General features: G+C 43.8%; 1 protein-coding gene across 2 annotated transcripts in view; it reads right to left on the minus strand.

Annotated features, from left to right (window-relative positions):
• EVI5 (ecotropic viral integration site 5) overlaps positions 1-19,297 on the minus strand; it is a gene marked incomplete in the record, with an annotated part of 2,059,651 nt that overhangs the window by 1,697,381 nt on the left and 342,973 nt on the right. For both annotated transcript variants that reach the window (XM_044085676.1, XM_044085675.1), the window contains 1 exon segment: positions 2,291-2,515. In XM_044085676.1, coding sequence (XP_043941611.1) covers positions 2,291-2,515 — 225 coding nt within the window.

Consider the following 19,297-nt stretch of genomic DNA (forward strand, 5'->3'; position numbering starts at 1 on the left):
AGGAGAATCTGAGTTTGGAAGCATTTTTTGTTTTAACTGAGACATCAAATATTGCTGATATTTTAGCATGTGAAACTGGCAATTTAAGGCCCTCATAGCTAAAGTTGCAGATGTATATACTTTCTTCCCCCATCTGTCTAATGCTCTAGAATCTCTGCCAGAGGGGACTGGATTCTTCGCTGATGAAGCCTTTACCCCTTTGGGGCCCTGAAAAATTGTTTCAGGGTCAGCAGCAGGGCTTTTGTAAAGAAATTTGTGAGAGTCAGGGACTCCGTAGTATCTATCAGGCTTAACTGGAGCAGGAGGTAAAGAATCAGGATTTAAACTGGATTCAGTATAAACATCATCCACAATATCTAACACTGGCGGAATAGCAAGGGGTCTGTGTTGAGGTAATAAAAGGAAATCTCTGAGCCTTTTCCCCTTTGGGGCCCTGAAAAATTGTTTCAGGGTCAGCAGCAGGGCTTTTGTAAAGAAATTTGTGGGAGTCAGGGACTCCGTAGTATCTATCAGGCTTAACTGGAGCAGGAGGTAAAGAATCAGGATTTAAACTGGATTCAGTATAAACATCATCCACAATATCTAACACTGGCGGAATAGCAAGGGGTCTGTGTTGAGGTAATAAAAGGAAATCTCTGAGCCTTTTCTTGGAATTGAATAATCCTGGCCCTCCCAGTGGAAATGCTCTCTCATGGTATGTAAGGTTTCCCCAAAGGAGTAGTCCTCTGGTGGAGAGGCTGAAGGAATTGATTTCCTCAGCATCAGAATCCTCATAAGGGGGTAAAGAGTATCCTAGGTCTGAGGATGAATCTGAAGAGATGGATACCTGGTCGGATAAGTCATAGTCTGCATCCTGTCTAGGCCTTTTGTCAGGAGGGGGATGGGACCCCCTGATCAGGGTGATTAGGTCTTCGGCCATTTTGAGCATTTGTTTCTTAGGCATGGAGGCCTGTCCTGGTGAAGGTTGAATTTGTTTCTTTGTTTTTAAAGGAGTTTTAGACTTAGCAGAAGATTTAATGGTTAACTGAGTAGGTCTGAAAACACCCTCTGAAGCTACGGGTTGTTCAGTTACTCCGGATCCCTCTGAAGGGTTAAGTCTTGGTAGGCTGTAAAACTGGTGCGTCCGAAGGCCCAGCCATCTTCCACGTGGGAGTCAGAGGCGGCCTGAGGTTCTAAAGAAGCGGTCGTCAGGGGCTGCGAAGGCGCCTCGTTGATAACCGGAGAACCAGCGACTGGTCTAGAACAGGCTTCGTCGTCAGTTTTGGGCCTCGGATGCCTGTCCTTGTCTTTGCGCTTTTTGTGAATTCCGGTCGTCAGTAGTTCCGACGGCATGGTATAATTGAATTTTCTGCCAAAATAACGTCTGGCAAAATCAAACCGACGTTTAATAGTGTGCTTGTTAAACCTAGCACAAAACAGACAACCTGTGACGTCGTGGTCTGGGCCTAGGCATGGGATACAATAAGAATGGAAATCCTTATGAGGTATTTGCTTCCCACAAGAAATACAGTTATTAACTTTTACTGACATCGATCTGAGGCAAGAAAAAGTTTTCCCAACAGGTTACTTAGCTTTGTAGAATGGATTCGGAAATGAAAATCTCAGGAGTCGGTCGACCGGCACTTGCAAACTGCTTTTGCTTCAGGCACTGCGCGGCAAGAAAGACTGAAGAAAATGGCATCGGCTGCATCTTATATACCCCTGTCGCACTGACGTCAGGGAAGAAGCGACAGCAACCGATGCCGGACCAAGACTTTGGAACTCAGGCCGACTGAGGGACCGCCCGACGGCAGGATAACCCAAGTGTAATGACTGCAGCAGTGTAACACTATGATCAGGGTTTGATTCTTACCTTTAGGTTGGGAAATATGGCTAGGGTTAAAATGGCCCACAAGAACAGATAGCCTTGTACTAACATATGACCTTATAGTGTCAGCGCATACTTAACTAACAGCAAACACTGTATAGTTTATAATGTGTGTGCGTGTGCTAGGGGGAGAAAGCTACCATTCAAACAAAAATTTAAAAATTCTTAAAATGTAATCTAAGTTCACGGATGTTACAAGGCATGTTGTTACAACAGATAAAGAAACCCCAAAGACTTGCAAGTGTATTTGCAATCTTAGTAGCCACCTTGATCCTTGAATCCAAACCACATCATCTAAATAAGAATCATTCAAATGTGTAACACACAAAAATAAAGTCTGAAACTTGCTAGGTGGAGAATTATGACCAATTAAGACATACGTGTACTTAAAATCCAATTCAGAAATTGATTTTTTTTACCCACCTTCATTACATTAAATAAAACTTCCTGACCAAGACTGTCCTTTTCTTTAAAAAAATCATGCTCTGGATATGTTCTAGCAATGTCTCTCTTAATAAGTTTTTCAGAAGGAGAAGTCATCTTCAAAAGTTCAGAATACTGGTCCTTGATTGGCATACTCTGGGCATTACATAACAATTGCCATACAATCCCTCTGAAATGATGAGGTATACCTTTACGAACAAGTTCCTGAAATTGTAAAAAAAAAAAATTATGGTTAGGAACCCACATAAAATCCAAAAAGAATAGTATCATTAGTTCTATTTAAACACGGTTTACAAAAAAACAAGTGGACATTTAACTTATCCATAACATCTGAATATAAGAGTGGAATACAAGAGTATGTGAAGAACTCACCAAGATGGTAGACACTATTTGCTCACCTCAGTATTATGCCATCTCCTTTGGCCAACTGACCAAATAAAATTAGCTGCGATAATGCTGGATAGGTAGAAATGTTCACACACAGTACGTAGTCTTGCACTGATGGGCGAGTGCTAACAATTTTTGCAAGTCAAATTTTCTTTGACTTATAAGCCATACTGAATGCACTGTTATACTGATGAATTCCTTCTTAATTCTATTGTTTTTTTTGTCATATTTCTTTTTATTAGCCCTGCTTTGTAGCGTACAGGGATAAGGCTTTGACGACTACCCAGACAACCAGAGAGCGGTTTATACCAGCTCATCCATTCTGGCATAAGGGTGGTCATAGTGGCCCAAGACAACTAATTGGCTCTCATTCACGCAACCACTCATAGCAACAGCAGATAACACAGGCTTGGCAATTCTGAAGCTAGTGACAGTAGACCTTGTGGTATGTGGGAGCACACTTCAGAAGGACAGCAAAGAAAACACCTGTGGAAATACCGATGCCAGATCAACCGCAGGATAAGGCTAATCATAAACACCCTCATGGCTGCATGTAGAACTGCTGCATACACTGCTCTCACCCTGTGATGGGTAGTGAATGGTCAGTGGTAGCAGCTCAATGGTCAGCAGGCACAAGGGACAGAAAAGGGATAGTGAAAAGAATTTACTATTTTTTTTTAAGACTTTATTAAATGTGTAGAATGCGTAACAAAAGACGAAAAAAACTGGTCTGCCAGCCAGCTGATACCAGCACCAATAAACAGAAGAATGTAAAGGCCAAAGTGTAAAACTCCGATGCATCAATAACTTCCTAGGAATATCACAGATATTTAACACCCGACTGCTTTTTTTGTCCAAATTAAAGCAAAAGATTATCTTGTCAAATTAACTTCCTTCCTCCTTTCCAACCAACACGTCCATTCAGTTGCAAGAAAGTTATGGTTTCTCCATACTGCTTTTTTTTTGTTTATGTATAAAGGTTTAGCATCTCAGAAAGATGGTTTTATCAGACCCCTTAACCAAGGTTTTAGTGACAAATACTGATAAGGGAAGGGTAGAAGGCTATGGATGTCCCTCAAAATAACAGCACTTCTGAACACTGATTTTTTTAACACCTACTTCTTTTTATGCATATGCCTTGATTGCTCATTTATTTACTGATTTGTTAAGTTGGTTGGTACACTGGATTCAAGAACCATTTTCAGCCACAGTCCAGTAAATTAGGCAATCATACGGAACAATACAGGATATAAACAAATTTTTAAAATACTGAAGATATTACTTTGTTACAAGTTGGAATACATTTGCAAAGTTATACAGAGAATCTAAGGGTTATGTGATATACATAATCACACATTATAGCAATTGTCAGGCATGTACTAAATTATACTTTCAGTATACCTTTTAATAGTGGTACATGCTTAACAGACTCTATGGTGAACTACACTAGTAATATTCGACAACTAGAAATGACAGTACTAGTATGAGCTACCAAAACTACATGTAGAAACAGTATGCAGGTATTTCCTACTAAGCAACTAGCTTTCTTCCAACCTGGCTTGGGGATATTGCCAAACTTATTTAGCTTATAATTACATTATTCTGCTGCCGGCCTGGCTAGGAGGGGGAAGAGTTTGGCCAACTTAGCCCTTGGCAGTAAAACACAAGCATGCGTAGGACCTTCCGAGTTTGAGAAGCTTTTACCTAAATCTTGAGTATTACATATTTTTACATACTTTTTAGGAATATGAATCCAGCTAGCAGGCACCACTGCAATTTTTTTTTTCTGATTTCAGAAATTAGCATCTATGCAGAGTTTAATACCATCAATCTCACTGTGAAGGTCACAGATGAGAACAGATTCACAAGTTTACTTTTTAGAAGGGGCAGCACTTCCAGCGGAGTAAAAAAAAAAAAGAAGTGAGGGAAGAAGGCTGTAGCTGGCTTTGTTTTTTTTTAAGCATAAGATGGTGATGTTCATTTCTTGGAGATAGATGTATGACACTACAGATATGAGTTTACAGTTGTTTGCATCATACACATGTTCTTGGAGGAGTTGGGAACAGTCAAAAGGAAGACTTGAATTTAAAAGGTTTATTTTCTGATACTTTCTGCCATTTGAATAAAATCTGGTGGTTTAATCAGGTGGTACTGTAACATTTCTGGTGGAAAGTACAATTAAACAAAAACTTGGCATAACAGTAGATTGTCCTCCCTTCCATTGTTGCAGTATTCCTGTTGAGGACAGCTGTATGATAGGCCAGCATACCAAAGCCTTAGGCCTCTTCAAGTACAGTAAGGCAGATGTATGTCCTATGTCTGAGGTGTAAGGTACACATGTGACATACAAGTGCCAAACCCTCAGAACTGAATAACCCCAAAATAACAGAACCAGAGAGAAAAATTAATAGAATGTGTGCATCCAGAAAGGGGAGAAAGAATGGTCCCTCAGCCAGAGAATACAGGAAAAAAATGAAAGGGGAAGGGGAAGAATGGAATTATGCAACAGTGAATTAAAATGTATATACTCCACGTCAGTGCGCCAGGGGTATAAAAGATGCAGCAGACGCCATTTTCTTCAGTTTTTCTTGCCCCAGATGTCAGGTGCTCCCAAAAAGGTAGACTAAAAATTCTGCTTATAAAAAAGCATGCAGTAACATAATCATTACCTTCATCTAAAAGCAAATACACCACATAGGTTGTAGAGAAGTATAGATAAGTCCCAGCAATGAAAAGGGGGATGGAGGGAGGGTAACCTGGACTGCAACAGCGAATACACTCTAACATCTACATTTATGGTAGGTACACAACTGTACTATGTTCATCGTGTTTCACTGTTGCAGTCATTACACTTGGGTTGAATCCCAAAGCTGAGGTTGGGAGGCTGGGCCTAAACAGAATTAGGAGTGGCTATGAGGCCCTGCAGAACTGCAGTGACAAAGCCTGCTCTGGATTTAGAGTAAAGAGGTAAGTGGTAGTGTTTTGTAAAAGTGTGCACTGAAGTCCAAGTTGCAGCCTCCAAAATATCCTTGGTTGGTACTCCTCTGAGGAAGGCTGCTGAAGTGGCTGCTGCTCTGGCTGAATGTGGCCTAATGCCCTTAGGCACTGATTTGCCATGTTGTGAATAGCAGAAACGAATGCAGTGGCCTATCCATTTTGAAATAGTCTGCTTTGAAATAGTCTTTCCTTGTGATCCTGCAGCATATGCCACTAAAAGTTGTTCAGTCTTTCTGAAAGCTTTAGTTTTGTCCAAGTACAAGCGTAACTGTCTGTGTATGTCCAAAGAATGCAGAAGTCTCTCTCCCTTTATTCTGTGGGCTTGGATAAAAGGTTGGTAAATTAATGGTTTTGTTAAGAGCCACACTGGACATTATCTTAGGCATAAATGTTGGGTTTGTCCTTAGAGAAACCCTGTCCAGATGGAAAATAATAAAAGGTTCCACAGCCATTAATGCCTGTAACTCTGAGACTCTTCTTGCTGAAGTTATTGCTAGGAGCAGAGCTGTTTTCCATGATTAGAATTTTATCTCAGCTGTATTGATTGGCTCAAAAGGAGGCAGTGTGAGCTTTTCCAAGACAAAATTGAGGTCCCATGCAGGTATTGGTGCTCTCCTTGGGGGGTTTTATGTTTTTGGCCCCTCTGAGGTACTGTCTTAGCAGTGGATGTGAAAAAATAGGTGGGTCCGTATTGTAATGAGCTGAAATGGCAGAGGCATGGATCTTAATTGATGAGAAGGATAGGCCTTTGTCCAGCATCTCAGTTAGGTATTGTAAAATCTGAGGAATATTTGGTACAAGCATGTCAATTCCTTGTGCCTGGTTCCAAGCACAGAATCTCTTCCATTTTTCTGCATAAGATTTTCTGGTGCTGGGCCTCCACAATAACATCCGTAACCGCTTTAGAGAGAGGGTGTGTTCTGAATGGTTACATTATCCGCCATGCAGCCAGATTTAGAGTTATGAGTTGGCTGTGCAGGATCAGATTGGTTTGTTGGGTCAGTAAATGAGGAATTTGAGGTAATGTCCAGGCTAGGCCTTGAGACAAGCTCTTTAGGATTGGGTACCAGTGCTGGCATGGCCAATCTGGGGCAATCAGTATCATTTTTGGCTTCTCTTGTCTGACCTTTAGGAGTACCTTGGGGAGGAGAGGCAGTGGAGGAAAGGCATATACTGTAAGGGTTTTCCAGCTGAATGACAGGGCGTCCACTTTTCATGCTTGTTTGTGATGAGTCCTTGTGCAGAATCTCTGTAGTTGACAGTTGTGAGGGGAGGCAAATAGATCTATGTCTGGGCATCCCCATTTCCTTGTTATCATGCTGAAGATTTGTGGATCTAGTTTCCACTCATGAGGATCCATGAGGTTTCTGCTTAGTTCGTCTGCCAGAGCATTTGTCTTTCCTGGCAGGAATTGTGCTTGCAGGTGTACTTGATAAGTCAATGCTGTGTTCCAAAAAATCATGGCTTGTCTGCAGAGGGGGTAAGAATGTGTGCGTCCCTGCTTATGTACCACATAACTGTAGTATTGTCTGTCTTTATCAGCAGTTGTCCTGCATGAAGTAGATCCTTGAAGGCTGTCAGGGCATTCTGTACAGCTAGCATCTCTTTTTGATTGATATGAAGATGCCTTTGGCTTGCGGACCATGTGCCCTGAACACAGTTTCCTGCCATGTGGGCCCCCCAGGCATAATCTGATGCATCTGTTGTTAGTGTCTGCCTGGCTGTGGGCAAAGTGAATGGCTGTCCCTTGTTGTGGTGACAGGCCTGTGCCCACCATCAAAACTCCTGTTGCAGGCAGGGAATGAGGGTAATTAATGTTTCCAGGCTGTGGCAATGTTGAGTCCAAACACTTTTTAGATACCATTGTAGCTTCCTCATATGCAGTCTTGCATATGGAATTAGGATGCCATGAAGCCCAAACCCTGCAGAATTTTTCTTGCAGATAACTGGGTCTTTGTTGCCATGCTTTCGAAGTAAGAAGTCAGTTGCCTTTGTTTGTCTGGCGTGAGATAAGCCATCTGGGCAGTTGTATTTAAGCTTGCACCCAGGAATATTATCTCTTGAGAGGGTACTAGTTTTGATTCATTTTCGTTTACTGTGTAACGTAGGCAAATTAGTTATCTTTTTACAAACGCCAGATGCATTAGTAGAATGTCTTTGTTCTCTGCTTGAACAAGGCAGTCGACCAAGTAGGGATATATTTGAATTCCTCTGTCTGCAAAATGCAATTACTGGTGCCAGGCATTTTGTGAAGACCCTGGGTGCAGTAGATAAGCCAGAGGGCAGTGCAGAGAATTGGTAGTGCATTGAGCCAGCTATGAATCTGAGGCATCTTCTGCAAGATTGTCTGACTGGGACATGCAGGTATGCCTCTTTCAGGTCCAAAGTTACAAGCCAAGCCTTCTTGCCCAGCATGGGCAGAAGTTGCTGCAGAGTCAACATTCTGAATTTTGGAACGTCCAGAAAAGTGTTTAGAATAGACAGGTCCAGAATTGGTCTCAAGGCTTTGTCCTTTCTGGGTACAAATAAAGGTTCTGAGTAAAATCCTTGTCCCTGCTCTTGTTGTGGTACTGGCTGAATAGCCCTCATGTCCATGAGAGATGAAACTTGCTTTTGTGCCTCTGCCCATTGATTGTGTGAAAGGTCTGGCATACCTTTTACCTTTGGAAGGGTGTGAAAGTGGAACGTGTAGCCCTGAGAGACTATATTTAAGACCCATTTGTCCTGGGTGATCATGTGCCAATTTTGTGAAAAAAGTGCTAGCTTTCCCCCTAAGGGTGCTGCCAAAAAATAAGTGCTTGGCATTGGGAGTGGAAAGTCATTGGGACTGTTTCGTATATGGCTATGATTTGTCTTCTCCACTTTTGGAGGTAGAAGCGCCCCATTGTTTAGGCCTGTATGAGCCCTGGGGCTGTTGTCTGCCTCTAGGGCATCTGTATCTGCCTCTGTGGCCTGTCTGAAACTGGAAGGCCAGTTCCTGCTAAATCTAGGTGGTTGTACCTGTAAGAAATCCTTTACTGTCTGCATAGATTTCGCTTTATCCTCCATTTTCTTCAACACCTCTTCTGCCTTAACACCAAACAAAGTATCATGCTGTAATGGAGCATCCAATAATTTTGCTTTAACATGATCAGGCAAGATTCTGTTCCTTTAACCAAGCATGCCTTCTAATGACAGAACCTGTAACAGCGGCCCTGCAAGAGGCCTCCAGTGAATCAAAACCACATTGCAAAGTATGCTTTTCCCACTTGTTCAGCTGCATGCAATAAATCCTGCATTTCCTTGGTTTTAGAACATTCAGAATTTGTCAACATTTTCTGCTTTAGCAGTGACATTAAGTATTGCTGATATTTAAGCATATGAAACTGACAATTTAAAGCCTTTACAGCCAAGGTAGCAGAAGTGTAAACTTTCTTCTCCCATCTGTCCAGAGCCCTAGAATCCCTATCCGAGGGGATAGGGTTTTTTGCAGTAGAGGCCTTGACCCCACTGGGACTCTGAGATATAGTTTCTGGGTCAGCAACAGAGTTTTTATATAGAAATTTATGATAATCTGGAACCCTGTAGTATCTGTCTGGCTTAACAGGTGCAGGAGGTAAAGAGTCAGGAGACAGGCCGGGCTCTGAAAATACATAATCTACAATGTCTAGAACAGGTGGAATAGCAAGAGGTCTGTGCTGAGGTAGTAGCATAAAGTATCTGAGCCTTTTCTTAGATTCTGAGTAATCTTGGCTCTCCCAGTGGAAATGCTCCCTCGTGGTATGCAGGGTTTCCCCAAAAGAATAATCCTCAGGAGGAGGAGCTGAAGGAATAAATTCTTCAGCGTCAGAATCCTCATAGGGAGGAAAAGAGTATCCCTGTTCTGAAGAGGAGTCGGAGAAAATGGAAACCTGATCAGAAGAATCATAGTCTGTGTCTTGCCTAGGCCTTTTATCAGGAGAGGATGGAAACCCCTGATCAAAGTAATCAGGTCTTCGGCCATTTTAAGCATCTGTTTCTTAGGCATGGAAGTCTGTCCAGGAGAACGTTGTACTGGTTTCTTTGTCTTTAAAGCCATTTTAGTCTTTGCCTTGGAAGCTGAGGTTTGCTTGACATATAGCTGTGTAGGTCTGAAAACACCCTCAGAAGCCGATGCTTGCTCAGCGGCTCCGGACCCATCTGAGGGAATAGTTTCTGAGTGTCCAATACCTTGAGTATCCAGAGGCCTAGCTGTCTCCACGTGGGAGTTGGAAGCGGCCTGTGGCTCTGAGGTAGCGGGCGTCAGGGGCTGAGAAAGCGCCTCACTGAGAACCGGCGATTGGCCTAGCGGAGGCCTTGTCGTCAGTTTTGGACCGCGGATGCCTGTCCTTTTTCTTTTCCTTTCGCTTTTTATAAACTCCGGTTGTCGGCTGTTCTGACGGCATTATATAATTAAACTTTCGGCCAAAGTAATGAAAAGCAAAATCGTACAGACGCTTAATAGTGCACTGGTTAAATCTAGCACAAAACCGACAGCTAGCAACATTGTGGTCAGGGCCTAGGCAAGAAATACAGTAAGAATAAAAATCCTTATGTGGTATTTGCTTCCCACAAGAAATACAATTGTTAACTTTTTCTGACATCGGTCTGGAGCAAGAAAAAAAAGTTTCCCCAACGGGGTACTTAGCTTTATCGAAGACTTCGGATCTGAAATTCGATTTCGAAAATCTCAGGAGTCGGCTGACCGGCACTTGCGAACTGCTTTTGCTTCAGGCACAGCGTGGCAAGAAAGACTGGAGAAAATGGCGTTGTCTGCATCTTTTATACCCCTGGCGCACTGACGTCAAGGAAGAGGCGACAGCAACCGACTCCGGGCCAGGACTTTGGAATTCAGGCCAACTGCGGGTAGCCTGCCAGCAGGATAACCCAAGTGTAATGACTGCAACAGTGAAACACGATAAACATCTGCTGGTTAGTCTGACAGCTTTAGTTTTATCCAGATAAAATAAGAGTTGCCTTTGAATGTCCAGAGAATGCAAGATCCTTTTCCTCCATGCTTGGTGGATTGAGAAAAAGTGGGTAGATGAGTACCCTGATGGAGGGACAACTTGTTCACTAACTTAAGTATGAAAGATGGATTAGCCTTGAGAGAGTCACCATGTCCTTATGAAAGGGGGGGTGGCTGTGAGAGCTTGTAACTCAGAAATGCTCCTAGCAATGGTGAGAGCCAAGAGAAGGATAGTTTTCCAAGTACAGAATTTTAGAAGTGGAAGATGCTAGTTCAAAAGAAGATCATGTAAGCTTTTCAAGCACAAAAATTAAGATCCCATGGGGGAGAGATTGGTTTCCTTCATGTCTTAAAATGCAGACCCCCACCCCCCCCACTAATAGCAGGGGAATCAATGTTGCCTCAGCCAAAAGGGTGCTAGTAAAAGTAGTTAGGGTCCTTCCTTTTGTGCCTTGAGAAGAACTTTTTTGAAGAGTCAGGGGAAAAAGTATAGGGGATCTTCCCTGTCCAATGGAATGAAAAGAAATCTGTGGTACAGGCTATGGGACAAGGGTCCCTGGTGCAGAACTGAGGGAGCTGATGGCAGGTGAAGCCAACAGGTCTGAGCACCTGATTGAAGAGTGATAGTTTGGAAAACCTGTCTCTTCAGAGTCCATTATGGGGGTCCTCCAAGGAGCGACGTAAGCAGTATGCTAACATAGTGTCCTGAGAAGGAATGTATGTGGCTGTGTGAGTCCACCTGGGTGGCAAAGTTCCATGCCTCTTGTGCTAATTTGCACAGTTGGTAAGACCCGGTGTATCCCTGTGTGTTTGTGTACCTCATGACTGTGTACACTAGGAGTGGTCCAGGTTTCCAAAGGATGGTGAATGTCTGAAGTGCTTGTAGAAAAGCCCTCATTTCCTTCAGATTCATATGTTACTTCAGAAACTGAGGTTGACATTTGCTCTGCATTCGGTGTGATCCTGTCCATGCCCCCATGCCACGACTAAGGCATCTGTGTAAACCCTTTGAAGAGAAAATGGTGTGTGAATGGGAGCCCTGGGTTGAAGATGACATGTCCCTTCCACCAAAGCAGCTCCTTCTTCAGACAAGGGAGGAGGAGAATCAGGGTGTCCAAGGGGTGACAGTGCTGGGACTACACAGATTACAGGTACTACTGGATTTTCCTTATGTGAAGTCTGGCCAGGGGGGAAAGTACAGTTTTGTACCTACCATAAATGTAGATGTTCGAGTGCTAATACAGCTGCAGTCATAACAGATGGGTTCTCCTGCCGTCAGGCGGGTCCTCGGTCGGCCGAATTCCAAAGTCTAGGTCCGGCATCGGTTGTCGTCGCTTTCTTTCCTGACGTCAGTGCGACAGGGGTATACAAGACACAGCCAACGCCATTTTCTTCAGTCTTTCTTGCCCCAGATGTCAGGTGCCCCCAGAAGGAAGGCAATATATATATAAAAAAAAATATATATATATATATATATATATATATATATATATATATATATATATAATATGTAATCATGCATTACAATATAATCAAAAATCAGTAGTTGCAAGCAAATACACCATAGAAGGATAACCCAATCAAGTTGTAAGATGAGGAGTTAGCCACTAGGTCTGTACCCAGAGGGGAAGGAGGGAGGGAAACCTGGACTGCAGCTGTATTAGCACTCGAACATGTACATTTATGGTAGGTACAAAACTGTACTATGTTCATCGTGCATACAGCTGCAGTCATAACAGATGGGTAGAATCCCAAAGCTACGCACAGGGTGGTAGGCACTAGGTGGAAATGGGAGGAGCCAGAATGCCCTGCAACACAGCAGTAGCAAAGCCTGCTCTAGTTTTGGAGTATAAAGGTAGGTGGTAGTGTTTAGTGAAGGTATGCACAGAACTCCAAGTGGCTGCCTCCAAAATATCTTTGGTAGGGACTCCTCTGAGGAAGGCTGCAGAGGTAGCTGTGGCCTTGTGGAGTGGGATCTGATGCATTTACCATGAAAGGAGTAACAAAACCGTATGCAGTGGCCTATCCATTTCGAAATTGTCTGCTTCGAAATTGGCTTCCCTTGAGCTCCTACAGCATAGGACACAAAGAGTTGTTCTGATTTCCTGAAAGGCTTTGTTCTGTCCAAATAGTAACGTAGCTGTCTATGGATGTCTAAGGAATGTAGCAGCCTTTCCCCTTTGTTTTGAGGATTGGGGTAAAAGGTAGGCAAGTGTATGGCCTGATTTAAAGCTACCCTGGATACTACCTTAGGCATAAATGACGGGTTGGTTCGTAGGGAAACCCTGTCCTGATGGAAGATGAGAAAAGGCTGCACAGCCATGAGGGCTTGTAGTTCCGAAACCCTACGAACTGAGGTAATGGCCAGAAGGAAAGCTGTTTTCCAGGACAAATATTGCAAATCTGTTGAGGCAGCTGGTTCAAAGGGAGGCAATGTTAATTTTTCTAGAATGTAATTAAGATCCCAGGCTGGTAATGGTGGTTTCCTTGGAGGTCTTATATTCTTAGCCCCTCTGAGGAACTGTCTTAAGAGTGGGTGAGAGAATAAGGGTGGATTCAGTGTTGTATTCTGCAGAAATGGCTGAGGCATGAATTTTGATGGAGGAAAATGAAAGTCCACTGTTCAACAGCTCAGCTAGATACTGTAATATCTGAGGCAAATTCAGTTTTCTAGGATCCTGGCCTTTTTTTCTCATTCCAAGCGCAAAACCGTTTCCATTTTGCGGAGTAAGCCTTTCTAGTAGATGGCCTTCTGGCCTCCAAAATGACATCCTGCACCTCTTTGGAGAGTAGGGACTGTTGTGGTGTTAAGGAATTTTCTATGCAGCCAGACTGAGTGTTTTCAGCTGACTGTGAAGAGTTTTGTAGCTGTGCTGAGTCAGTAGAAGAGGCATTAGAGGTAGGGTCCAGGGAGGAGTATGTCTTAGGCTCCTCAGGAGTGGGTACCAGTGTTGTCTTGGCCAGTCTGGAGCAATCAGTATCATCTTCGGTCTGTCTGCTCTTGCTTTCAAGAGCACCTTGGGCAGAAGAGGCAAAGGTGGGAAGGCGTAAACTGTCCGTGCTGCCCAACTGAAAGAAAGGGCGTCCACTCTCCAGGCCTTTGGATGGAAGGTCCTTGAGCAGAACTTTGTCAATTGATGATTCCTGTGGGTGGCAAAGAGATCTATGTCTGGCCTTCCCCACGCTTGGATTATATTTGTAAAGACTTGAGGATGCAACTTCCATTCGTGGGTCTGTCATATTTCTGCTTAGATTGTCTGCCAGCGTGTTTTCCAATCCTGGCAGGTACTGTGCTTGAAGTTCGATTTGCCATTCCAGAGCCAAGTTCCAAAGTGACATGGCTAGCCTGCACAGGGGGTATGAATGTGTTCCTCCTTGTTTGTTTATGTACCACATTACTGTGGTGTTGTCTGTTCTTATCAATAATTGCCCTGGATGCAGGAGGTCCTTGAAAGCTGTAATTGCATTTATCACTGCTAGCATTTCCTTTTGATTGATGTGAAGGTGCTTTTCCTTTTGGGACCATTTGCCCTGAATACACCTGTCTGACATGTGTGCCCCCCAGGCATAGTCTGAGGCGTCTGTTGTGATGACTTGATTTGCTTGAGGCTTGCAGAATGGTAGACCTGTGTTTGTTTGGCATGCTTGGGCCCACCATAGAAATTCCTTTTGCAAACATGGAATTATTGGTATTATTGTTTCCAAACTGTGGCAGTGTTGAGACCAAAGGTTATTTAGGTACCATTGAAGTTTCCTCATATGCAACTTTGCACATGGGATTAGAAGAATGCAAGATGTCATGAAGCCCAGAGCCTGCAGGATTTTCCTTGCAGTTAGCCTGGTACAATTTGCTAGTATTTTGAAGTACTGAGTTAATTGCCCCTGTTTTTCTGGCGTAAGATAGGCCATCTGGGTGTTTGTGTCCAAGTTGGCACCCAGGAAAGTTATTTTCTGAGATGGTGTTAGCCTGGATTTCTCTTTGTTGACTGTGTATCCCAAAGAATTCAATAAATGTGTTACATAAGCCAGATGTTCCAGAAGTATGTGTTTGCTGTCCGCTTGGATCAGGCAATCGTCCAAATAAGGGTAAATTTGTATCCCTTGAAGTCTGCAGTGGGCAATTACTGATGCCAGGCATTTCGTGAATACTCTGGGCGCAGTAGATAAGCCAAAGGGCAATGCAGAGAATTGATAGTGGATTGAACCTGCAAGAAATCTGAGGTATCTTCTGCAGCTTTGTCTGATTGGGACATGCAGGTATGCCTCCTTGAGGTGCAATGTTACCAGCCAAGACTCCTTGCCCAGCATGGGAAGAAGCTGCTGTAAGGTGAGCATCTTGAATTTTAGTGCAGTAGAAATGTGTTTAGGGTGGATAAGGCCAAAATGGGTCTCCAGTCGGTTCCTTCCTTGGTACCAGGAATAGTCTGGAATAAAAACCTTGACCTTGTTCGTGAGTAGGTACCTCTTGAATAGCTTTCATGTCCATGAGCTTTGAAATTTGTATTTGAGCCTCTGCCCTTTGATTGTGTGGCAGGTTTGGCATGCCTCTCATTTTTGGAAGAGTGTGAAAATGAAATCTGTAGCCTCTGTTTATAATGTCCAGGATCCATTTGTCTGTTGTGATAATATGCCAATTTTTGTAAATAATGCCAGCTTTCCTCCCAAGGGTGCTGCCAGCTGAGACTTGCTTGGCATGGAAAGGAGGAAGTCATTGGGTTTGCTTCCTGTATTGTTGTGCACTGTCTTCGCCACTTCTTGGTGCTGGAGTTTGCCATTGTCTGCCTCTATATTATCCTTGAGATTGTCCTCTGCCCCTTGTGCGCCTGTATCTACCTCTTTGGGGCTTGTCCGTGGCTGGAAAGGACCAGTTTTTTGAAGGCCAATTTCTGCTAAAACGTGGTGGTTGAACCTGTAGAAAAGCTTTGACAGTTTGCATAGATTTAGCTTTTTCTTCCATTTTCCGTAGTATCTCCTCAGCATTAGTACCAAATAATACATCCTTTTGTAAAGGAGCATCTAGTAGTTTAGCTTTAACATGATCAGGCAAGGTCTGTTCCCTAAGCCAGGCATGTCTACGAATGACTGATCCTGTAACAGCAGCTCTACTTGAGGCCTCTAGAGCATCATAGCCACATTGTAAGGTGTGTTTACCCACTTGTTCTGCACTATGCATCATATCCTGCAACTCATTCAAATCTGGTTGTTCAGGTTGTGACATTTTTTTTCCTTAATTGTGATAACAGAAACTGCTGATATTTAAGCATATGGAACTGACAATTTAAGGCCCTCATGGCTAGGGTGGCCGAGGTATATACCTTTTTTCCCCACCTTTCTAAGGATCTAGACTCTCTTTCGGAAGGTAGTGGATTCTTAGCAGTAGAGGCCTTCATTCCCTTGGGGCCTTGAGAAATGGTTTCAGGGTCAACATTATGGCTTTTGTAAAGAAATTGGTGAGAGTCAGGAACTCTGTAGTACCTATCAGGCTTGACTGGGGCAGGAGGCAGGGAAACCGGATTAAGGCAAGCCTCCGAGTAAACATCATCAAGTATGTCCAAGACAGGAGATATCGCAGAGGTCTGTGCTGAGGTAGCAGAAGAAATTCCCTAAGTCTTTTCTTGGAATCAGAAAAGTCTTGGCCTTCCCAATGGAAGTGTTCCCTCAAGGTATGCAAGGTTTCCCCAAAAGAAAAATCCTCTGGGGGAGATACAGAAGGAATGGACTGCTCTGCATCAGAATCTTCAAAAGGGGAGTACGAGTGTTGCTCTTCATCAGAATGTTCTGAAATGATGGAGCCCTGGTCAGAAGAGGGAGAATCTTCCTCCACTCTGGATCTCTTGTCCGGATGGGGTTGGGAACCCCTGATAAGAGTAATTAAATCCTCAGCCATTTTTAGCATCTGCTTTTTAGGCATGGGGCCTGGAGATGGGCCCTGTGCAACAAGCCTCTTGGGATGCATGGCTGATTTGGACTTAGTAAAGGCCTTTATGGAAAAGGAAGATGAGGGTCTAAAGACACCATGGGTGGAAGTGGACCTGTCCACATTAGGAGGCTCAACACTCACAGTGGCTTCGGTAGCTGTAGTCTGGGTATGGGCCGAGGCACCTGCGGTCTCGGTTACAGAAGACACCGCCAGAGAAGTGTCGTCGGTAGTCAGGGGCTGCGTAGGCCCCTCGCTGAGAACCGGACCACATGTAGCCGGTTTTGGCGTGGTGTCGGTGGAGACCGCGGACCTCGTGTGTCGGTCTTTGTCCTTGCGGTTTTTGGACAAAACGGTAGTCGGAGTCTCCGACGACATTTTATAATCAAAAGCTTCACCAAAAAAGTGCTGGGTGAACTCCGCCCGACGCTTAATAGTGCGTTTATTGAAAGTAGCGCAAAAGCGACAGCCCGAGACGTCATGGTGTGGGCCTAAACAAGGTATACAGAGGGAATGGAAATCCTTATGCGGTATTTGCTTCCCACAAGAAATACAACTGTTAACTTTGTCTGACATCGGTCTGAGGCAAGAAAAGTTTCTAACGGGTACTTAGCTTTAAAGACGACTTCGGTTTCCAAATTTTCGTAATTTCAGGAGCTGGCCGACCGGCACTTGCCAACTGCTTCTGCTTCGGACCCCGCGCGGCAAAAAAGACTGAAGAAAATGGTGTCGGCTGTGTCTTGTATACCCCTGTGGCACTGATGTCAGGAAAGAAAGCGACGACAACCGACACCGGACCTAGACTTTGGAATTCGGCCGACCGAGGACCCGCCTGACGGCAGGAGAACCCATCTGTTATGACTGCAGCTGTATGCACGATGAACATCAGCATCTCCCTTGCTAATCAATGGGTTGCAGGAGAGAGATTTTACAAAAAATTGAACAGACTGAACTTATTGGGAAGGAAGGCATGCATTTTCTTTGTGCTCAGTCTGCAGCCCAGGAAAATCAAGTCCTGTTGTGGGGGTCATGTGCAATTTTTTCAAGTTTACAGTGAAACCCACACCTGTCAGCAGTTGGAGGGTAAAGCTTAAATACTGAAGAACTTCTGCAGAGAGAGCCTGTATCAATAGGTCATACAGAAAGTGGAAAATTTGAATGAGACAGAAAGCCATTACTGGAGCTAGACACTCTGTGAAGACTTTTGGAGCTGTGCACAGGACAAAAGGCAGAGCAGTAAATTGAAAATGTGAGGAGACAGAGGAAAACCTGAGGAATCCAAGAAGGACAAAAGGGTATGAGTAAGTAGAAGTACTTCAGATCCAGTGACACTAAAGCTTGGAGGAGGATGAAAGGCAGGAAAAAATAGTGAAAACACAACACTTGGAAATATGATACTATGAATTAAGTGTTTAGGAGACAGAGGTTTAGAATGGTTCTCTGCTGCCCTTCTTTCCTCAGCACAAGAAAAATCCTGGATTAAAGTCCTGTCCGCATGAAGTTTTTTTGGGACTTGCTTGATGGTGCCTGGATTAAAAAGTCATGAACAATGAGGGCAAGAAGCGGCATTCGGTTGTGAGGAGGTTGTGGCAAGCCTATCAAAGGGGGTACAGTTTCCTCAGGACATGGTATAACCATCCTTGATGATGGTCAGGACCCACTTACCTGTGGTCATAGCTTCCTACCTGACCAGGAGAAAGCAACAGTCTTTGGGAGAGAGGAGTAATGGAACTGAAGTCGGAAGAGGTACTGTAAGAGGTAGTGACAGATTTTTCCTTCCAAAGGGAGGCCTTCCTGCTGGTAGCTCCCTATGGGGTTTATCAGCATACCTTTTCCTAGGTTGTTTCTTTGTTTCTGAGATGTTGGGAGGATCCCTTCTAATGAAGGGGGTAGATTTAGCTGGGTAGTTCCTATGGTATCTAGGAACAAAGGACAGTAGAACTGCCTAAAGTCTTTCATAGTCTCACCCTGGTCATGAAGAGTTTTGAAGAGACTGGCAGCCTAAGGACTAAACAGCAAGACTTAGTTCAAAGGAGAGCCTAGAAGCTTAGAATTGAAATAATCAGGGATAGGCTGACTGCTAAGTGATGCATATTTGCAAAAAGATCTAGTGGCGGCTGCCCTAGAAGACGCATCCACAGCATCATAACTGCACTTAATCCTGTGCCTGCCTATTTGAGCAGGGATAGTAGGCCCTACATTTATTGTTTTGACTCTGCTGTATAGAAGTGTCCTGCATAACTTTGTTTATGGAATGCAAGACCAGGATAAAGTACTCTGTCATTTGAATATGGTAGTTAACTGCCCTAAAACATAAAGGTAGCAGAGGTGTAAACCTTTCTCCCCATCTATCCATAGCCCTACTATCTTTGTCTATAGGGTAGGCCATTAGCACTAGGCAGAAACTAAATGGTTTATCTGAGGAGAGAGAGAGGCACTGCAGAGTGGTCTGCCACTAGATTTGTGTATAAGTATTTTAGATCAGGCACCTCGTAAAACATGTCTGGTCTTTTAGGAGCTGGTGGTTGATAATCAAGTGCAGAAGAGGTGGACTGAAAAGCATCCAAGCCTTAAGAACAGGAAGAACTGGGGAAAGGGCAGGGGTACCCATTTCCCAAAGGCTGTAATACCTCTTGTAAACATCTGTATAATTTTCTGATAAGACTCTAGGGCTTGCGAAAACAACAATCACCGTTGGTGACTCCCTGCTGGGTGAGAA

This window comes from Protopterus annectens, chromosome 10.part0 (genome assembly GCF_019279795.1).
Source record: "Protopterus annectens isolate FY-2018-M chromosome 10.part0, PAN1.0, whole genome shotgun sequence".
Lineage (NCBI taxonomy): Eukaryota > Metazoa > Chordata > Ceratodontiformes > Protopteridae > Protopterus > Protopterus annectens.